At 42.7% G+C, this 22502-nt stretch overlaps 1 protein-coding gene across 1 annotated transcript; it reads left to right on the top strand.

The window, feature by feature from the left end:
• The first annotated feature begins 3324 nt into the window (after window positions 1–3324).
• On the top strand, window positions 3325–21934 carry FAM117B (family with sequence similarity 117 member B). Its single transcript, XM_030454674.1, has 8 exons — window positions 3325–3871; window positions 10508–10659; window positions 13123–13215; window positions 13714–13827; window positions 16913–17056; window positions 18127–18352; window positions 19179–19299; window positions 20709–21934. The coding sequence occupies exons 1-8, from the start codon at window positions 3325–3327 to the stop codon at window positions 21025–21027; spliced, it is 1716 nt and encodes a 571-aa protein (XP_030310534.1). The 3' UTR covers window positions 21028–21934.
• The last annotated feature ends 568 nt before the right edge of the window (window positions 21935–22502 follow it).

Here is a 22502-nt window from a genome sequence, read left to right as displayed (position 1 = left end):
GTTTTTGCTTGAACACGGGTTTTAAAAATGGATCTGTGAGTATTGGAAAACATGTCACATGTAGGTGAGCTTAAAGACATGAACCTCATGCTTCTCCTACGTGTGCCAGGAACCTGCAGTGGAAGCACCTCAAGCCTGCAGGTAAGCGTTGCATTGAGGAACAGGGTTAGTTTGTCAAGAATGTGTTAACTTAGTGCCAGTGAGACACTGAGGCCTCAGGATGTTATTTATAAGATAACTTTTCTTACAGATTCTGCTTCATAAACTGCAGCAAGAGCACATTTTGCTTTAAGTTGTCTTCTGCTTATTACGTGTAGTTTGGTTTATGTCCAAGGTCCCATCTGTTGTTTTTTAAATGTTTTAATCTTAATACCTTATTTCAATCTGCCTGCTTGCCTCCTCAAATCCCCCTCAATATTCTGAAATATTAACTAGGATCTTGCAGGTTTTGTGTGAAGCAAATTCTATGATATTTGTCCTATTTTTTTCAAGTGTCTTTTTCTCCTGTTGGTGTTGAACACCCACATAAACAAGCAAAACAAACTCACTCAAGAGGGGAGGGATGAGAAATGCAGTGAAATATCCTAGGGCATAATCTAGTGTTTAGATTAGACTCACTGAATCTTTAATCTTTCAACCTTCAAATAGGACTTGCAACAACAGTAGCTAAAACAATTCCAGGCACAGTATTGCTCCTTTACATGTGTTGCTTTGCAGACATTTAATTTTGGACTAAGACACCAGCCTATTTGCAGCTACCTGGAGTGCAGTCTTTTTTGATAAGGCTTGCTGCTCTTACTCTTATTTTTACAGTACATTTTTCATGTCTGTGTATTACCACCAGCAGTGAGCAGTTCTCTTCAGAAGTCTGCAGTCCTTAGTACAGCAAACCCCCCCCAACTATTAGTTGCTTGGCTAGCCCTGCAGTGAGATGTGGGCCTATGAACTGAGTTAGACCTCCCTGACACTTGTTTCTCTGCTTTTCATTCAGGGTTACAGTTTTTACCTCTTCCCTGCCTTGTTTGCATCCCTGTTTTCATCAGGCTTCAGAGCGGTTCATGCAGCTCAGTGTGTTTGATCTGTCTGCCTCTGAGGGCACTCCTGATCTGCTTCCCACCATTTCTTGGTACCTGCAGCTTTTACCACGGGGCTTTTACTTCAGGGTGTAGGTCCCTGTTTTTTGGCACCATGACATGAGGGGTTAATGGCCAGAGTGAGAGTGTCACAGGTGTGAGGAAACCCCAGGGTAAAGGTTTCACATGAAACCAGGTGAGGTGTGCTGTCCAGAGTCACTCTGGACACTTGAGCCAAGTCCCAGGGCAGTGAGGGGTGCAGGAGCTGAAACAAATCCCCTCTTCAGAGGTGTGATGTACAAGGAGAGTTTGGGGGGAATCTGCATGCAACCTACTGAGGGCCAGGGTGTTGCTTTGAGGTTTTTTGTGTAATGAAAAGACAGAAAAGAAAGTTTCAAGCTATTCACAATCCTGCTCTATAGTTATTTCCATGATTTCCATAAGGTGTAGGAGTGAGATCCTGTTGTAACACATTTGTTACAGCTTAAACAAATTAATGCATGAGGAACATGGTGTTTGATTAGGTCCCAGTACATGACTTTACATGTTCAGCTTTCATGTCTAACACATGTAAAGCAGCCCAGCTGCTGATGAGCAGGATTCAGACCCTCCTCACAACTGTGCAGAGCAGAGCCACTTCTGCAGTGTGACAATGATGTGGGAAGCACTATAATTGTCACAGATCTCTTCTGCACTCAAGAGTCGTGACTTGGCTCCCTAACGTGCCTCACACAAATAAACATGAATCAGTACCTTTCATTTTTGGCCTCTTCAAAACAGTAACAGGAATCAGAACGCGTGCAGAGTGTTTTATGCCTTAAAAATATCTTTGTGGCGTGCTGCTGCCAAACAACCCCGGTGTTTCTGGGGAGGGTAAAACTGTCCAAGGGATGAAAACTTGCTGAGCAACTGCACTGGCATGGGGGCTGTCAGGGCAGGAGGGGCTGCAAAGAGTGAAAATGGCAGCAAAGCAGTGAAATAAATGCTGCCTAGGTTAATGTGTTTTAGGGTAACTATGTGCTGTCCAGGGCTGCCAACAAAGCAGCAGGCAGGTTCCTTTTGCTTCTCCAGACAGGCTGGGGTGCTGGTTTTCCACCTCCCAGGCATTTACTAGTGGAACACTGAAGCTCAGGTTGTCCTGTTCAGCAGATGCACAGGCAGGGTACAACCTCATGCAGACAGTTTGGGTTGACCTGGTAAGCCATCCTGCAGGCTGTGTTAGCAGTACCTGTGAGCAAGCACCATGTCCTTCAAAAGATGTTTAATTAATCCAGAAGGGAAGAGCAAATTTTGTAGTAAGTTCTCATCATCAGAAACGCATCCAGCCTGGGTCTCTTTGGCCAGTCTGATTTCCCGAAAAAAAAAAAAAAAAATAAAAAAAAAATCAGTCTGATTTGACTCTTGTCAAACACACCTTTTGGAAAAATCTGTGAATTTTGAGATACCCAATCTCACAGCTGCTCATGAAATGGCATCTACAGGGTACAGCTGACTGATATGTAGAAAAACGTGGAAATCTAGGAGTTAAATTCCCTTTCACACTCCTGCACTGGCAGTAAAACCAAACAAGATAGTCCCATTCTCCCACCTCTTCGAGGTGTGAATACTGAGATTTACCTTCATCCCCACTACCATTAACCCAGCAACTGAGCCCTCGGTGCCTTCCTTCTGCGAAGCGTCTCTTAAAAAAAAAAAAAACAACAAAAAAACATCCAAACAGCAATTGAGAGGAAAAAAAAAGACAAAAAGGGGGTCAAGTCTGCCTGGATATTACCCACCTATCCGCTGCCATCCCCCCGCCGCGCTACGATGGTGCCAAAGCCATTGGTGGATAAACACCCGGGCATCCCGTAGGGACCACTTAGGACGTTATATAGGATATATATGGAGAAGATTTAAGGGATGTGTTTGGGGGGGAAGGCTTGGGGGGGGTGGGTAGCGCTAAAAGCAACACGCGGCCATTCGGCCGCGTGTTGCTTTAAGCGCTGCCCACCCCCCTTCGCTTTGAGCCCCCCCCCCAAGTGGGCTCGGCCACTCTGCCCCGCCCGCCTCAGCCAATGGGAGCGCCGTAACCGCGCAGGGCCGTGCGGGGCGAGCCAATGGGAGCGCTGCGTGGGCGGGGCGAGCCGGGCGGGGCCACTATTGTTGACGAGGCGGAGGGAGGGAGGAGGTGGTTGCGGCAGCGCGGGGGGCGCCGCCTGAGGCGTCGGAGACGTCGCCCTCAGTCAGGAGCCGCGGCAGCCTCGGGACCATGTCCCACCCGCGGGTGAGGCGAAACGGCTCCCCCACGCCGGCCACCGCCTTGTCGGGAGGAGGAGGAGGAGGAGGAAGCGGAGCGGCGGGTGGAGGAGCGGGAGCCGGGAGCCGGCTCCAGCCCATGCGGGCCACGGTGCCCTTCCAGCTGAAGCAGCAGCAACATGGCAGCCCTACGAGGAGCGGCGGCGGCAGCGCGGCCGGGGGGCTCCCGCGCTCGGCAGGCAGCGGCGGCCGCGGCGGGCCCGCTATGGCCACGCAGACTCCCGGGGGAGGGGGAAGCAGCGGCGCCTCAGCCGCCGCCGTCGTCGCCTCCTCCAGGGGTAGCCCCACGCGTGGTAGTGGGACGCGGGGCAGCCCGCCTCGGCCGCAGCACCTCCCGCCGCCGCCTCCCCCCCCGCCGCCGCTGGGCTGCGGGCCCTCGCCGTGCTCGTCCCCCGAGGGCAGCGCCACAGCGACGGGCAGGGTCCGGCATCGGAGGCAGTCGCCGGAGCAAGGCAAGAGCTCTCCGGAGAGGAAGAGCCCCAGCTCCCCCGTCTGGAAAGGTGAGCGCTCCCCTGGCACACCTGCTGCCCGCCCGCCGCTGGCTGAGGGGAGCCGGGGCGGGAAGGAGCGGGGCTGTGTGCCCTGCCGCGGGCAGGTAGCAGCGCTGCCGGGTGGGGAAGGGATGGGCGCTTCTGTGGGTGCTTGCCGGCTGGGGGAAGAGGGGCAGGGAAAGGCGAGGGTGCCCGGTGAGGAGAGGAGAGGCAGCCCTCCTGTTGCCCGGGGTGGTGCTCGGGACATCGGTACCAGCTTGAGGTGAATTGGGTGTTCGGGAGCTGTTGTGAAGCCCTTCGGCCCGTTCTGTGCAGCACCCCCCTGGTTTTTCATCTGGTTGTGGTGAGGAAGCTGTCTGGCTCTGCACAGGAGTGTAGCAAAAAGGTCGCCGGTGTCTCTCTGAGGAGTTACTGTCACCAGGAGCCCGTGTCACCAGGAGGATGTGTGAACTGGGGGGGTGGTGACAGCCTCGTGATACAGCCAAGCTAGGAAATAACGTAGGAAGGGCATAAGTTGTGCAGCAACCTGCTTCTTAATGGTTTTGGATGGCTAAACTGTACTTACTGGGAAGTCTGAAATGTGAGCAATGTGTTGCATCTGGTTGAGGGGAAGAGAGGCTTGGATATGGCAGCCCTGTTCTGACTGAGGTAGATGTTCACTCAGAAATGCAGGAGGGAGGCTTTGTGTTAGTTTTCAGAGCTGGTGAAATCTGTGACTGCTGAGATGCCAAAGCTTACAGCTACTCATGAAATGCCATGTGGGGATCTACACAATAAAGTTCACTAATTCTGAAGTGAATCTGCATTAATCTAGGACCAACGTGGTTCCCTTTCACACTCCTACGTTTCCTAGTGATGCTCCCCCTTTGAAAAATAATTATTCTAACCAAACTACTGTGATGGGTTTTCTTTTGTCTTCTGTCCTGGCTCTTGAGTGGTGCTGCCAAATGAGACAGTCATAACCAATTGGAGCAGTAGTTAAGCTTGTGTCTGTGTGACTTGGTTTTTCATTATTTTTTATTTATTCAAACGTATTCTTTATCAGACTGCCATATGGCTGCTTGTCTGCAGTGTAAGAGAGTAATGCCATGAAGGTGCTCAGGCTCTGAGTTATGTTTTCTACCTTTCAGATATGAGTAATGTGGGGTTTTTAAGGTTATATTGTGAGGCTTTGGATAGAGGAATGTGTCTACTGGTACAGTACTTGTATTGTCCCAAATTGCAAATTAAACCTGTTTGATAGTGCTTAACACTTGGATTGTGTAGTCCAGTGCTTGACAGAGGCTGAGTTAACTTTAATTTTTTTCTTAATCTAGATGAGAAAACTTAGTGGCAGATGAGAACATGGAAGTGTAATCTTGTTTTTACTAATAAAGGCTACAGTTGTGAAGGCAGGCAGGCCATTCAGGGCATCAGTCAGAATGTACTGCAGGGTAACTTGGGTTTTCCTGTTTCTTGCTTTCAGTTAATGATGGCTTTGTTCATTACTGCAGCTGCAGCCATGTTTTTCAGGTTAAATGAACCTTGAGGTTAGATGAATTATAACTTCTGAACTTTGGTACTGGTTCTGTAAGCAAAAGCTGTATACTTTAAAGCTGCATACTTCATGTTTTTCACATTTTCTTTTCTGGGGAGTTGAACAGTTTTGGACATAGTTGTCTTCAACTTGCTTAAGACTTGAAGACCCTAACCTGTGAACTTACACATGTGACTTACTAGCTTCTTTTGGGGGTTTCAGGTGTATTTTTTTGTTGTTCCTTTTTTCTTGTTTTCTGAACTGAATTGTGACTAGATATTGGAAATACTTAGCTGAATTACTGGTTGGTAATGAGATAATTACACACTGAAAAATTCCATGGCATAGTTTCTAAGTTTCTGTGCTTTTCTTGCTGCTTCCCTCCTAAACATGACTGAGATCTTAGATCTTTCTGCTACTCAGTTTTTATCTTTTATTTCCCCTCCTTGCAGTCTCTAGAACTTATTTCACAGACTTCAGCTTCTACTTGCGTGTTGATGTGCAGTGTCCTTCCCATCCCTGGTGTAGCCTCATTTCTGCTCTGTGAGGTCAGTCCTGCAGTATCCAGCTTTAGGTCAGTTTTCACACACATTTCTTTACCTCTTCAACTCCAAAATTATTATAATGTAGCAGGCTGTGAGAACAAGAAGGTTAAAAGCAGAGCCATAACAGATCCTTAATGACCCTTTTGGGTGCCTTGAAGTTGTGAGAGATTTTTTTACTGGATGCTGAACTTTCTGGTATATTCCAGCTGATTGTATTTGACATTTAAATTTCTTCTGAAAATTAAGGAGAAACATTAGTTTTATTTGGACCTACATTGGCCTTCAATTATTTGAAATAGTGTATGAGTAAGAGTTAATACTGCCTGAAAGGAAATGGTGAAAATTGTTACAAAAGGACATGAGAAAGTCCAAAGAGAGTTCAGATGCGAACCCCTCCTTGGAGAAGGGAGAATGAATGGAACTCTATTAAACTCTTCAGTTTCTCTGTGGAATTTATTTATTTTAATAATTTAGTGAGTGACACAACAATAGTTGCAGACCTGTCAGTGTTAATTACCAAGGTTTTGCAATAGTTAGGGAAGACATTACTATAGGCTAAGGGTACAGAAGGCCTTGTGCACCGTTGCGTGCCTGCTTTGCTTACCAAAGCTGTTAACACAAGGTAAGTGTAAAGAAAATGAATGAATTTTTGCAGAATTGTGCTTGAGGTTTCTTGTGGCCAACACTTCAGGGGTGCTTACTTGGAATAAAAATATTTTAATTTGCTGGAATTAAGTAACTTGAACTTCTTGGGCTTTCTGAGGCCTGGTTTTGTAAAACAGCATTAATTCATTCTTTTAGGAAGGGATAATTTTGAATTACTAGCAGCAAAAGTGTGAGTGTTTCTTTAACATTTGTGGGAAGGTGATAGCCAAGGTTGTCTTCCAAGGGAAATAAACACAGTTGAGCCTGCTGAATGCTTTCAGTGAAACAAGAGGTGCAGCCCTGAGCTCCCTTGTGTTTGTGTGAGATTTGGGGAAAAGGCATCTGTGCACTGGAGAGATCCCATCCATGTCCTTCCTGAGGAAAAGGCTGACCACAAAAGAAGAAATAGGTCAGCTGTGTGCCCAGGTGCCAAAGAAGCTGCTTGGGTCTCTCTCTTTCACCCCTACCAGTGTGAAAAGCTTCACTTAGGAACTCTGTCAGGGAATTTCTGTGGGTAATGGGGTCCTGTGCTCTCCCAGTGGCTCTTTCAGCCTCTTCTGGTTTTGTTTTGTGTTCTCCTGGTGTCCATTGGAAGATGTGTCTTTGGAGTTTTTATTTTCCTGTCTCAAAACTTTAATTTCAAATACATAGGAAGGTATCAACAGGACTGAGGATAGACTTAGCTGCTGGGTTTTGTTCTCTTATTTCACTCAGTTTGAAGCCAGATTGCAGAAAGACTTTGCTTCTAAACAGATTTAGGGTAGTGGCTGGTGGATAGGAGGGTTGATATTTATCACAAATATTGGTTTAAAGAGATAATCAGGCCAATTAAAGCAGATTTAATATTTAAGAAGCGTCTATTTGATGAAACAGCTCCATTGTTTTTCATCAGCCACAGCTGTTGTAACTGTTATCTCTATGGAGGCAGATCTCTTGTTATGTAGGTCACATCAAGGAAAAATAGCAGCTGAACACTTGCTTCAAGTGCTGCGGAGGGAAGTGTAATGGAAACATTGTCTGTGTTCCCATTGAGATGTTTTGAAACAGCAAGAGTTGTGTAGTAGGCTCTGGCAATTTGTAGTAAGGTAGGTTGTGAAGGTGGAAGATGAAGTAAAAAATGTATCCAGGCGCCCTTGCCCAATCTGAATAAAAGTAATCTGAAATCAGGGTTCCCCGGAGGAATTTTTATAGGAGAGGAAAAAAGAGCACAAAGGTTTTGTGCCTTGAAATGAGCAGCTTCTGTTTGAGCTAAAACATTAAGCAGGCTCTACAGCGCTTGTTCTCATTCTCTCCAGTTTTCTTTCTCTCTGCCCAGCAAAATATTCTTTCAGGTTTTTTTTAAAATCTTTTTTTTTTTGTGGATGAGAAGGCAGGGTAAACATTTCTGCTGTTTCAGTTTTGAAGCTGCCTGCTGCACTGTCTGTGCAGATGATGTGACAGACTACATGCACTTTCTGATTATTTTGTTTGTTTGTTTGTTTCCCTGTGGTAAAAGGAGAGAAGCTTCTTGAGGAGAAAGAATAATTCAGGAAAAAAAAAACAGAATATGGCAGCTATTTCTGTGACAAATAACATGTATAACATACACATACATAACATATACAACATTGCCATCACTTTGGAAGCAAATGCAATTTTTAAGGAATGACAGGTTGCATTAGCAGACATATTCTCTCCCATGGTTCAGACAAAAGTAATAATTTTGAAAATTTTTGATTCAAACAGACCCTTCAGTGTGCTTTATGGTGGCAGTAGCAGTGAGGGAATTCCTGTGGTACAGGGGTCTTAAGTGTGTGGTAACTCCAAAACTGAGGTCTGCTGTGAGCTCAGTGCTGAGATCTCATAGCAGAAATAATAAACCAAAAAGCTTTTCCCAGGCAGAAAGGGACCTGGGAGTCTGGATTGACAGGAAGCTGAACATGAGCCAGCAGTGTGCCCAGGTGGCCAAGAAGGCCAATGGCATCCTGGGCTGGATCTGGAACAGCGTGGCCAGCAGGTCCAGGGAAGGGATTCTGCCCCTGTGCTCAGCCCTGGTGAGGCCACACCTCGAGTCCTGTGTCCAGTTCTGGGCCCCCCAGTTCAGGAAGGAGATTGAGGTCCTGGAGCGGGTCCAAAGGAGGGCAACCAGGCTGGTGAAGGGACTCGAGCACAGACCCTATGAGGAGAGGCTGAGGGAGCTGGGGGTGTTCAGGCTGGAGAAGAGGAGGCTCAGGGGAGACCTCATCACTCTCTACAACTCCCTGAAAGGAGGTTGTAACCGGGTGGACATTGGTCTCTTTTGCCAGATGACTTTCAACAAGACAAGAGGGCAGGGTCTTAAGTTGTGCCAGGGGAAATTTAGGTTAGATATTAGAAAGAATTTCTTTACAGAGAGGGTGATCAGCCATTGGAATGGGCTGCCCAGGGAAGTAGTGGATTCTCCGTGTCTGGAGATATTTCAAAAGAGCCTGGATGTGGCACTCAGTGCCATGGTCTAGCAACCGCAACGGTGGATCAAGGGTTGGACTCGATGATCTCTGAGGTCCTTTCCAACCCAGCCGATTCTATGATTCTATTGCTTTATATGAATGTGGCTGATTATAGTACTAGTAATTTTTTTTTCCTGAAACCTGAATTGAAATGCTCTCTTCACTTCCAGTGTCTATCTTTCTAATGCAGAACTTGCCTGGGGATATTTGGTGTAGAATGTCACCAGACTTACACTGGACAGGTTGGTGTTCTGTGAGACTGAGGTGTTGGCTGCACTACTGAAATCTGTCTGACAGGTTTTATTGATATTTATGGAGAATATTCTAGTAGATTGAAATGGCTTAAAAATAGAATTCTGGACTTGTGATGGCAGTGTTTGTGTTTTTTGATGATCAGACATAACTTCTTTTGCCCATAAATGAGATGATGTAGGATACAAATGGCCATGTTATTTGTATTTTTAGTGCAGGATTCATCCTCAGGTACAGTCAGGAAGGACATATCACTGAGTTTTTCCAGTGCCCTGGTAAAGCTCCCCTCTGATCTCTGTACCTTGCTTGCTGTGTGCTAGCCATTTGTTTAGGCTTTTGTTTTCATGGCAGGCCAGATGAATGCACAGTTCTTGCAGATTTGCTGCTCTGGGGAGGAGATGAGTTGACAGTAATCTTAGATCTTTGTAATCTTTGGGTTTGCCTTTTACATCAGGAAGAGCTAGTAATGAATGATGTGTGAGCATGTAAATTCTTCCCTTGTTACCTCTTGTGCTTGTTATAGTTCACCTTTTTCAGTGAGGGTTCCTCTTAGTATCTGAATTGTTCTTGAGAAGTGATGTAGACACTAAAAATGAGGTGTTGCAGAAGGTGTAGTGTCAGGCAAATATGAATATGGTTTCCAAGTAGCATGTAAAGAGAGGAGATAAGTATCTTATAAAAAGTAAATCATTACCTTATCAAAGTTGACTTCTGGATCTGAGGGTTAGACATAACTATGAGTCTGCCACATATCCTATACTGGGTGGTTAATAAAGCATGTCAGGTTATAGTGTCCCTTGAATTAAAGTAGGTGAAGTGTAAAGGGTTAGTAGGACGACCTCCAAACTCAGTATTAAATTGAAAACGTTCAGCACAGATTTTTCTGCTGTTATGTAGGAGGAAACTTTGCTATTTTTATTTCTTCCAAACCTTCTTCATTTAAGAATGCAATGACTGTTGAACCTCAGAGGGAATGAATGGTGGTGTCTGGATACCAGTGCAGCATTTGGCAAATAAGGATGTAATTAGGGAAACCATAAAAACACATTTAATTGCTTACTAAGACTGGAAACACCAACTTCGTTCCTATATTAACACCATCTTGTTCTGTACTTAATACTAACTTAGTAGTTCAGATTTGATATGATTTCTTGTAGGCAATTAAAATAATTAAGCTCCCTGTCTTGCTTTCTTTCTAATCGAGTGGGTTTTTTCCTAGCTGACAAGTCCAGACCACCCTCATCAAGCCCTTCCAGCATCGTTCGCCGCACTTCCTCGCTGGATACGCTCGCTGCTCCCTACCTGGCTGGGCAGTGGCCTCGTGATAATCATGGACAAGCTGCTCCCTGTATGAGAGACAAAGCCACACAGGTAGGACAGTTTTTGGGGTATATAAGTGCCAGATAGGATTTACATATAGCAAACTTCTTCCTTGAAAACATTCACATTTAGCTTTCTTGCTCGCAAGTTCCTGTCAGTTTTCAGATTGCAGGAATCCTGTGTGAATTATTTGCATTCTTCTGGAGGAACAGGCTGGGAACTGTAATATCTGTTAAAGAGTTCCACTTTCTCCTTGCCTCAAAAGAATACTGGAATACTGCACAAGCATTTTCTCAGTATTCTTCCAGAATGCAGTACACTAGATTGCACTGGTCTTGAGTACTGCTTAGTTTAAATTTATACAAGAAAACTAACTTAGTGACTCCTTATGTGTATGTCTGAAAACTGAATTGAAAAGTGCCTTCTGTAGTGCCTGTAGGGAAGTTTCTGTAGCCTTTTCTATGGATGCAAAGTTGATGTGGACAAAAATCAATTGGAAAAAATGGTTAGCAGGTGGGCTGAAAAAGGTAAGCAAGTCATAGCAAGAGGAGGATGATGAAGGAAAGTGTATGATATACAAGGAGTTCATGCTTAGCTATTAAAGGACAGAACTAAGCCACTGTGGGTGCCCCAGCTATTTATTTTTGTATTTAATTTCTTAGGATAATACTTATTGCAAAACAATTACATTTTTATATTGCTGCCAAAGTATTTGCTATGTTCAGTTGATCTATTCCAGTTTAGTTTTGGTTTAATCTGAGTCATAGTCAGACTTTTATAATCTGTGTATGTTCCTGCTAGGTTAGATACCATCCTTTTTGTCTCACATTTTAATTTTGTCTTTATCTTCCAACCCTTACACATCAGGTGCTGTGCTATTAGGGCTTTCATATATAAGGGGGAACAGGATTTGTGAAGATTAATGGGAAGAATTTAAAGAGCAATGGATATTTCTGAAGAATGAGTACATTTAGTGTTGATTTGTGTTAGTAAATTGCTGAGGGAAATAGAATGATCTCTTTGCACTTCCTAATTTATCAAACCAGTAGAAAATTTCAGATGTACAGATGTGTGTCTGCATCCCAAAGCTTGTGTGGATATGACACTGATGAGACATCATTGCTTTTAATCTTTCTGGTGTGCTTGAGCTCAACCATTTAAGTTAGGGACAAGTTTAAAATGTGAATAGTTCCCAAGATAGTTTAGGCTCTCCATTTGTATTGTTTGGTGTTTCTGAAGACAGGATGTTTGGATGAAGTTACCCTTACAAGATATTCTGGCTCCAGTGTGTAATGGGGAATAAGTAGGAGGAGACTTACAGAAATCATATCACATTTCTGTCTTCATGTAAAGGTTTCCTATAATTTCATGTCTTATACCTGTTCTTGCTGTAAGAAGATTATTTCTGACTAATTTTTTTTTTTAGGATGAGCATCAAAGCAATCTTTAACCTTTAAAATTAATCAGATATTCATGAAATAAGTCTTGAATCTTAAAATTTTGAATATGATTTAAATGCCAAGACTGACCAGAGTGTTAGATTACTTTAGATTAGAGTAGCTGGGAAGTTAGAATTAGTGCTAAAACTTGTTTCAGGAGCTAGGAGAGAGGATGAGAGTGGGCTGACATTTGAGAATTGACAAAGCTTGGGACTTGAAAATAGGGGCTACCATTACTCTATGTTATGGTGAAGCTAAGTGATTGCTCTTCTGGAAATTAGGAATGAAATAAGAGTTTCAAAGCATCCCTACTAAATATATTATTCAGTTTTGTCTGAGTTTTTTATTTGTATGTGACTTTTTGTATGTGTATTTTCATTTGTATGTGAGTTTTGTCTGTGTCTGAAAGTGGTGGGAGTTACAGCTCCATTTTCCCTGAGAAATGGGGATTAATACCACATCATCCAAGACCTTCTGAGTTTCTGTGCTCTGAAACTATGAACCTGAACCCCTTTGAGGCATTGGTAAATTCATTCCCTTCTTTGCAATGCTCTAGTGGTGCTTGTGTGCCTTGCCTTCCTTTTTCTCATTCTCCTGAGCATGAGTGTGATTTTGAAGCTGTACTGACTCAAGCTCTCCAACATTTACACCCAGCTACCCTTGCTAATGTGTCAGAAATACCAAGGTAAGCATCTGTGCAGGAAATGAAATGTGTCATCTCCCCCAAATCCACCAGTGTCATGCTGGTTCCTCAGAGCTCTAGCACAGCTTGTGGTGCACCTGGCTGTTAGTACTACCTTATGCTCAATAATTTGGAAGGGAAGCCAGCACATTCCAGTGTTAGAGCAGGTCTGGAAGTTGGGAGGGTTTTGTGTTCTGTGTTTTAATTACACAGTTTCACTCCCAGTCTTTCATACTTGCCAGACATGCTTCTAGTCAGTGGGTTCTTGCCACTTGCAGGTTTCAATCTAGCAAGTTGTAACACTGCTCTGTCTGCTAATGCATCTCAAAATACTCTGCCAGAAAATAGGAATTACCTTTTTTAAAAATTAATCTTATACTCTTCTTGTTGCAGACAGAAAGTGCCTGGACTGAAGAGTATTTAGAAAAGAAGAAAAGTTCACACAAACGTTCAGCATCGTGGGGCAGCAATGATCAACTTAAGGAGGTCAGAAATGCTGTTATTTGAGATACCTTTGGGTTAAATTTTTTTACTGGCATGCACTGTGACAGTGTTGTTTCAGGGAGGTCTGAATACTGTGCTGCTTTTTGTATCCTACAGACAGTGGGTTTGGTGAAAAATAAGGAATAGCTGTCCATTTGCTATTGATTTAATCAAATAGTGTAGAACTACTAACATTTCTAATCTGAATGTGTGGGGAAAGTAGTTGTGAAATGCAGGTGACATCCTTCATCACAGGAGGAAATCAGCAGTGACCAAACTTTCAAACCTTATTTATTTCAAGTTTTTATTAAACCTCCACAAGTATCTTCTGGGTTTCAGCTGAACTGGTAGAACTGAAGAACATGAGTCTAATTTAGTGCTAACAAGAGTTGCAAGCGTTGTGGTAGTGAAGAATTTTGAGTGATGGAATAGAACTGATAAACCTGTGTGTGCACCTGGATAGATCCAGTGAGATCTAAGGTGATTTTTTTCCTTTTTCAGATTGCAAAGCTGCGCCAGCAGTTGCAGAGGAGCAAACACAGCAGCAGGCATCACCGTGACAAGGAAAGGCAGTCTCCATTCCATGGTAACCATGCAGCCATTAACCACAGTCAGGTAAAGCTGGGCCCTTTTTGGACAGGTTGGGTAGATAATACTGTTTTTATCTCCATTCAAGGTTGTGATTTGTCTGAAAGGGAACTTTAAAATACCACCCAGTGCTAAATGTGTTGTAACTGTAGGTGAGCTCTATGAAATGAAGAGTCTGAGCTGATGAAATTCATTTGGAGCCCTGAACAGTCTGAAATGAGGAAAGGAGAAAGATGAATAAATGACCCAATCCCTTTCTAGGGGTTTCTGAGAAAGTTTATGAAAATTGCTGAGATGTTTAGAGAAAAGAAAATATTACAAATATTGCAATTCAAAAGGTCAAAATACTTTATGCAGGTATTTTATCCAAATGTGTAGAACTTACCAGAAAATTTGTTCTTTACCTGTGGGCAATTGAGGCATTTCAACAAACAAAGAAGTGTACAGAGCAACTCTTGATGTGTAGGCCCTGCAGCACACTGGAGAATAACATGCAGTCTAGCAGGTTGGGATTGGTATTGTACAAGCCTGTAGCTTTTGTATTTTTTTGTTAAGTTTCTTGAGTTCTAGGTTATTGTCCCTTTAATATAGAGAATCTTAGTGGGTTTTTGTTTTGAAAACAAACAGTGATGCTATTACTCTGAAAAATACCCTCCCTCCAAAAAAAGAAATGTATGTATATATTTTTTTCATCATAATTACTTCACCATTATGGTCATGAAATTTTGCTTTTTGTGTGGAGGTCTTTTGCATTCTGCCAAATTTTAGAGTACATGAATCAAATCTTGCATAACAGATAATTAGTTTTTGGGCTTGTGAAACAGACTAGAAAATATAAACTGAGGCAAAGCAGCCTTTTCAGCATTGTGTTATAAGACAAACCATTGTATTTCTTGGTAAATTTTGTGCCAGCTGTGTCCAGCAACTTGGAAAGGGGGGGAAATTAGAGGAGGCTTCAAAGAGTAAGTGAAAGTCCTGGATTATTGGCATTTAGAGGCTATTTTCTAAGCCATAGTGAAAATCTGTAACTGTAGGCACCAAGGGCAAAGTTCCTAGGCTTCCTCTTTCACTGCTAGGCTTGAATTTCTGTCAGCAGATAGCTCCTTCAGGAACTGTGGGAAGGACTCTGTGGAAACATTTGCAGTTAGGCATTTAGAATAATATTTAGATTTTTCTTTTACATTCCCAACTTGAAGTTTTAGTGGTTGATTCTATAGGGTCACACAGATTTCTGAGCCTCAGGGAGCTGGATTCCTGACAAGGCTGAGGAAATCTGTTGGGAAATTGCCTTGGTAGTTGCTTCACAGAGATGAAGAACTTAGCATTTTGGAAATACTACATTTGTCATTCCCCATAGCATTTGTGCCACCCCCTGAGCTTCAGGACTCAAACCAAACCTCCCTGACAGTGTTGTTACATGAGCACTGTAATTATTCTCCTGTGTTAGTTCCTGGCTTCACCTTTTGTGTTCCCAGATCTGCAGGTGAGTAGCCACAGGTTGGTAGCCACTGCTGTGTGTCAGGGGCCAGCTCTGTGCAGCCCCTGTGAATGCTCCATGACTTGATGCTGACTTGTGTCAGTTTACTGCACTGTTGATCCAGGGCTTCTTGGAATGGAATTGGCAGGGTTGCTTTCTCAGGCTTTTTTTGTGTTTTTTTCTCCAGTGGTTTGTGTTTTCTCTTTTTCATCTTCAGGCAAGACTTTTGGAAATCTTTCCAAGTTTGGCCATTATGAGAATGTTTGGGTTTTGCTGACATAAATGGTCACAAACATTTCCTGAACAGAACTTGTTGTAGTTTTTGTGTCTTTTTTTATTTTTTTTCTTTTCTTTGTACAGCTATCCTTATGTTTTGGTGAAGCAAAACAAATAGAATCCACAAGTCTTTCTTTAGAGATTTGTGATTGTGAGAATAAGTCTGCATTATTCTCTGCACTTAGAATTCTCTTGTTTTCTTGTGTTTTTCCAAGGTAGCTTTTCTGCCAGGCAAATTTTCCATTTTTGGGGGGGAATTCCCATGTGAAATCTCAATGCTCTGGAGGCTGTGCACAGTCTTGTTACTTTAGGGGGGCAGGAGGGGAAAGCCAGAAACAAACTGCTTTGAAGGTGAGAATGCTGCCTCCCTTCAGTCAGTGGAGGAGATGTGTTCAGTCACAACTCACTAAACCACAGAGTTCATGAATTTTACACAGGAATTCTGCTGAGACTTTGTCACACTGGTCTTTTGAGCTGAACTAAGTGCTTGCAGGAAGCATTCCATTATCTGTAGTAGTGCCCTGCATAATTGTCAAGAGTCTGTGTTGAAGTTTAGCACAGAATCTTCTCATGTTTTGGGAGTATGATTTTTTTTTTTTTTTAACAGGGGGAGGATGCTAATGGAGAGGATGGGGAGATCTTGAGAGGTTGTGATGAACCAGAAGGGACTTTGGAATATTTCAGTAACATGTTTTCTGAGAACAGAGCTTTCATGCATCCTTGGAAACACAGGATTTTTAAAATGTTCATTCTGAAGCAGCTATGTATTAACATTGGGGTTTGGGATGTTATGCTTTCTGTGGAAGTCTTCCTAAACAGTTTGTCAACCTTTGATTATGGCTTAATATAGTTACCATGTTCAAATTCATTTCTAGCATAGTGCAATCTTGCATTTCTGGAATAATTTTCCTTCTGCACGTGTCATGTTACTGTAGTAGCCTTGCAATAAAGCTCAATTTAAATAAAAAGACAAGTGGTAAATCCAAGAGTGAAGGAAGTGAAGTTGTGGTACATCTCCCTTCAAAAGGAATGTGAACATATTTAAAAGGCTTCAGAATTACATGGCAGTGTTTACTGTTATATTTCCACTTGTAAGGCAACATCAACCAGGAGGGAGACAAGGGAATTCTTGAGGCTCTATTGTTGGAAGCTTTTCCTGACAGAAATTAGATGTGAAACAAAATTCAGGATGTCTGTATCTTCGTTTAAGGCATCCATTTTAATGCAGTCATTATAATATCATGTAACTCCTTGATAGTGAGGTGCTGATGTGTTCTGTTCAAAGGTTTGCTCTTGAGTAGAAGTGGTAACTTTTCTGTAAGTAAATCTCCCTTGCTTTCTCACTGTCTGACTCTCCAGGCTCCCATCCCAAAGAGTGCCCTTGTTCCTGTCATACCCATTACCAAATCAACAGGGTCACGGTTCCGAAACAGTGTTGAAGGACTGAATCAGGAGATTGAGATAATAATTAAGGAGACTGGAGACAAAGAGGAACAGCTTGTTGTATGTATTTGCCATCATAATTGCTTTCTATGACTATTTTGGTTTTTCTAAGTCTGAAGCCTTACTTTGCGTAGTTTTGCTTTAATTAAATTTCTCTGGAATTAGTTTTGTTGCCTCTAGTAAAGCTAGTTGTGAATAGTCACTTGGGAAGCAAAAAAGAAGGAAAGAGTTAACTTGAATCTCAACACTTTTCCTCTGTGGTTACTGTCATGTAATTAGTTTTCCCATGAAATAAGAAATCTCAGTAAAACATGAAAAAACAAAAGGTCTGTTTTGGGAGTTTTTGTAGTGTCCTTCTTCTCTTTGCCCAAGCTGAACTCTCCCCATCCCATCTGCAGCATAACTTCCCCATTTTTAACTTTCCTGGGTTTTTTCAGGTATTTTTAGAGGTTAAATTAGTTGTAAAATATCAGAAAATATTGGCCATGAAGATGATTATGGGACATTTTTCATATGAGAAGAGTCTGTGAGAGCTGGGACTGTTCAGCCTTGAGAAAAGAGAGCTCCAGGAAATCTTTTAAATGTGTATAAATATCTGATGCAGGGGAATGAAGAGGAGGGAGCTGGAATCTTCTCCGTGCTGCCCAATGGCAAAGCAAGAGGCAGTAGCCCTAAATGAAAAATTAATGCAATCAGAAAACAAACACACAAAACCCCAGACAAACAAAAAGCCTTTTTGGTGTTTGTTTTGTTTTGTGAAGCATCTGAGGCTCCTCAGAACTGGAGCAGGCTGCCCAGAGAGGTGGTTGTGGAGATGCTCAAAACCTGAGAGAGAGAGTCCTGGACAAGCTGCTCTAGGGGACCTGCCTGAGCAGGGGAATTGGACCAGATGATCTGAAGGAGTCCCTCCCAACCTCAGTATTTATGTGGTTTGGTGAACTCCTGAACACTGTTGTCCTCAGTCTCTGAACCCGATTTATTTTATTTTCTGTTGGAGTCTTACACAATTAATGCAGGTTTTCCACTTCAGAGAGTTTTATAAAACCAGAAAAAAATCCCTCAGCATTACTAACTTCAGAGACATTGCTACTAGGTAAGAGCAGCCCTCTTACCCCTTTTATTTTTGGCAGCCTCAAGACATCCCAGACGGGCACCGAGCGCCGCCTCCGCTGGTCCAGCGTAGCAGCAGCACTCGCAGCATCGATACCCAGACCCCTGGTGGAGCAGACAGGGGCAGCAACAACAGCAGTCGCTCCCAGTCTGTGTCCCCAACCTCATTTCTGACCATCTGTAATGAAAGCAATGAGGAAAGTCCCTGCTCTACAGATGATCTTCTTGCTGATTCCAGAGATAAAGGTACCCTCTGACTCTAAAAGTTCCGCAGTGCTAAACTTGTTGCTCTGTGGATGAGCATCTAGTGAAAGAGGAGTTGTGTTTCCCACGGCTGTGGAGAAATGGTTGGATGTTTTTTATTTTTCCTTTATGATCTGTTTTTTCCAAATTACTCATCTCTTGAGTACCACGAGTGTGCTGGTACCTAGTGTTCTTTAGCAGAAGCTGGATAGATGTGACTGAGGAATTTGCTTTCCCAACAAGTTTTTGTTTTAGATAATATATTCAAGTACTGTAAGCAAGTTAAAGCAACAGCCAGAGGTGGAACAGCAAAATAGGCTAGTCCTGATGTTTCTGTTAGGTATTTTTTAATGATTTTGGGCAAAATGGGTAAACTACCAACATTTTATCTATGCAACCATAAAAAGTTCTGAGTGTTTGTGGTTCTTTATTTTTCTCTTTTAACAAGAGATCTGCTGTGTTGTGCTAGCTGAATTTCATATTTTGACATAAAGCTGTCCTGCTTTTTAAGGAATGTGGCTTCTGCATGTTTCTTTTGGTTAGGTGATGACAGCACAGGACCATAGATTCAGGTTTGCAGTTGCAAATGTCCATGAATGAACAGAGATTGCAGAGGAGCCTGAAAATGATAAAGGGGAGAAATAGACAGGATGAAAGTGATGGAGATTAAACTTATTTGCAAACAGAGACTTAAAGGGGAATGAAAATGTTTCTTAATTTTATAGCACTGTTAATCAAGTGGGTTTCAGTTTGGGGGGCATTTTAAGGTAGTTATTGTTTTTCATAGTGTGACACATGTTAAGTAATGAGATACTCTTGTTTCCTGCAGAGAATGGAAATAATTCTCCTTTGCCAAAATATGCTACCTCACCAAAACCCAACAACAGCTACATGTTCAAGCGTGAGCCTCCAGAGGGCTGTGAGAAGGTGAAGGTGTTTGAGGAGAGCTTGTAAGTTGATTTTTACTGTGTAATGACTAACATTTAACATTCAGAGTTACCCATTGTTTTATTAATTTTGTGTCAGATCAAAATTAGTAGTCTAGTTATAAAACCATACTAACAGTCCCATCTCTGTTGGCTTGTGTGACAATATACTGGTGCATGTGTATGAGTTTTCTTGCTGGAATTCTGTGTTAAAATCAAAACCTTAAGAGATTTTTTTTTTTCAAAATCAATGTAACTTGAGAGGACTGTCTCTTACCTGGCAGATAGTGGGAGAGAACTCAAATAATCAGATCCAGACAGATGTACTAACAGCTGTAATGCAGGTGCATCAGCTGCTGTGTGTCACAGCTTGGCAGGCACAGACAGGAAATCTGCAATCATATTCTTTTCAGCTACATCTATGTAGCTGTGCAACTTTTAATGACAGAAGTGAATTTAACCCTGAGTATTTGATGCCTTGGTTATTCTGACATAGCCAGCTCCTGTCATTCGGGTTCATTCTGGAAGTTTAAGTTTTTATCATTATTTTCAGTGGAATTTTAATATCCTTGGGTCATTTGGATGCAAGAATTTTCACTTGTAGTTAAAACTTTCATTTTGTCACACAAGGATTATAATTTTATTGTGATTCTCTTATGCCTATATTATCTCAGAGCTATATTAGTTCTGCTGCAGAGTGCAACAGGCTTCCACTGGAGCTGTTACCTAGCCATGGCAGCTGATAGACACTGCAGTCTTAGGCAAAAATCTTCCTTACATCTTGTACTTGCATTCCAGGTGTATGTTGAATACCTGAGTGTAATCATTTAAAGATCAACCTTTGGGTAACATTAATTCTATTTGAAGTTTCCAGGTTTTTCATTTGTGAAAAAAAAGGTTATAAATGGGGCTGAATTTTTGGGTGCTTGAAGAACCAGCTAGCATGGCAACATGCCTTACTTCAGCAACAGAATTGCTTTTCAGAGTAGGGTACCTCCTGCAAGAGCAGACTGAAAGGTTGCCTTGAATCACCTATTAGAGGGAAAACAGAGGTGCAAAAGTCTGCCTTAGAAACACATGGAAGAGAGGGGGAGGTTGTTGGCTGAAGGACAATACGAGATGAAAAAATGAGCACAAGTTTCTGATGGCTGTTTTTCAGCAGGGAAAAGAGGCTCTGGAACAGTCTGGGAGCTATCCCAGCTTAGCAGGTTTACATTGCAGGGTTAGAGACAGACACAGAAGGCATTCCTGTGCTACCCACTCTTTCCCTTCCAACTCTGCCTTTTATCCAGCAAGCCTCTGGGTTGGTTGAACTATATGCTGAGATAGCAAACCTTGTCTCTGGTGATGTGTTCCAGCAATCCATACCTGCCACTGACAGAATTTGGTTGTTCAACATCATTTTCAAACAATTGTGTGTATTTTATTTCTAGGCCAAAGCCATTGCATGAAATTCCAGCCTTCTACTGCCCTGACAAGAACAAAGTGAATTTCATTCCCAAAAGTGGCTCTGCTTTCTGTCTTGTCAGCATCCTCAAGCCACTTCTTCCCACACAGGATCTCACACTTAAGGGGACTACACACAGCCTGACTGTCTCCTCGGGAATGACACCCAGTTTGTTACAGCCCATTTCTGTGGCTTCCTTGTCTACAAACACAGATCAAGACAGGATCTCCTGTGGAACAAGTACAATAATACCACAGACCTCTATCCTCCAGCAGTCGGGACATATCGAGGAAGCTGAAGGATAGATTTAGATTGTCCTGACATTTTTCTGGGCAAAATGGAACAAAATGGGCAAAAAAATGGAACCAGTTGATTGGACCTTTCTGATCACACTATTTGCATTGTTTTACCAATTTATGGCACTGTCGTAAATGAACTGTTTGTATAATAGACAGTTTGGTAGCATGTTGAAGTTAAGGAGGATGCAGCAGCTGATGCTCTGTTGCACTTTCTGCTTATCAAGACTCTGGTTTTGTTTCTTCCCTGCTTTTTTAAACACTGGTGAAAACAAAGACTGTCATAACCCTTTGCCATTTAAAGGACCAGTTGTTACGATGCTGTGTGTCCTTTGACCCTTTTCCCATTAAAACAAAACTCCCAAGACCAGACAGCTGATTCCGTTTACCATTGTAATCTGCAGAGGGAGGGGAAATCAGATGGTTTTGCAAGATGTCTTTTGTATGAAAATGTGTATTTTGTAACAAAAAATTTGCCTTTTCTGGTGTGTAGCAGATGGTGTTTAGAGGACACTTTCCTGGTGATGATGCCCCCCCTCCTTTTTTTGTGTGTTTTTTTTGTGTTTGTAGGGAAAGTTCTTTTTTTACTTGGCTGTTTTACAGCTACTGGGACCAAAGTATTGCTGAAGTATTTAAGCAGTCTCAAAATCTGTGAGAGCCTTGCTGAACAGCCTCAGCCCTAAGCAAAATGAGACCAGTTAATGTTTCAAGCTTTTAAACCAGTATCCATCAAGCAGTGTTGGTATATAGTGTACATTTTGTTGTTACTGGAAGTTTGTACTTCAGGTAAGTCACATTTTTAAAACTCCTTTCTTCACAGAATTCCCACCAGTTAATTGTCTGGAAAATTGCATTTTAAAGCACTTGCCCCAGTATAGTTCTGTTTGTCCGTAGAATTTTTGTGCAGGGGAGGGGGGAAAAAACCATGTTATGCTCTTACTCAGTGTTCCTCCTTCCATAAAACATGCCACTTGCCTCTTCCAGGCTTGCCTGGCAGCTTACAAAGTTAGTCAGCCTGAATCAGTGATCACTCTTGGCACAGACCTGCTCTGATGTAACTCACCACTGTACTACAGACCCTGGCCACATAATAGTGAAATATCTGTGCATGGTTTTCCCCCCCAGTGCTGTGGTGGTGTTTGGTGTGTCTGCTGGAGGTGATGGTGTGCCAGGCATGGCATCTGTGGCACAGAATTTTTCCACCACAGACATGTTCCTCCCTTGTGACAAGTGACAGGCTGGCATGTGGACCAAAGGACTGCTTGGTACCTGCTCTGTCCTGGTGTGCAGCAGTTTGTGGGACCTTGGAAATCATAACACAAAAATGTTGTGGGGGGAGAGGGAGTTGCAAAGAGAAACTCTCCAGGAACTTCAGTGGGGTTTCTCATGTGTCCCTAGGGGGCATTACTTGGGTTTGAGTATATACAATATAGATAGGCAAAAAACTGCAGTGACCTGAACACCAGTGTCATATCAGCTCATAA

Source organism: Calypte anna, chromosome 7, assembly GCF_003957555.1.
Source record: "Calypte anna isolate BGI_N300 chromosome 7, bCalAnn1_v1.p, whole genome shotgun sequence".
In the NCBI taxonomy this organism is placed as follows: Eukaryota; Metazoa; Chordata; class Aves; order Apodiformes; family Trochilidae; genus Calypte; species Calypte anna.
This window is presented reverse-complemented; position numbering and strand designations above follow the sequence as displayed.

Bases quoted from the DNA above. Each gene is read 5' to 3' on its own strand.
- FAM117B (XM_030454674.1), top strand. From the start codon at position 3,325: ATGTCCCACCCGCGGGTGAGGCGAAACGGCTCCCCCACGCCGGCCACC. The intron at 13,216-13,713 runs GTCAGAAATGCT...TTCCTTTTTCAG, and splicing joins GCAATGATCAACTTAAGGAG to ATTGCAAAGCTGCGCCAGCA. The intron at 19,300-20,708 runs GTAAGTTGATTT...TTTTATTTCTAG, and splicing joins AAGGTGTTTGAGGAGAGCTT to GCCAAAGCCATTGCATGAAA.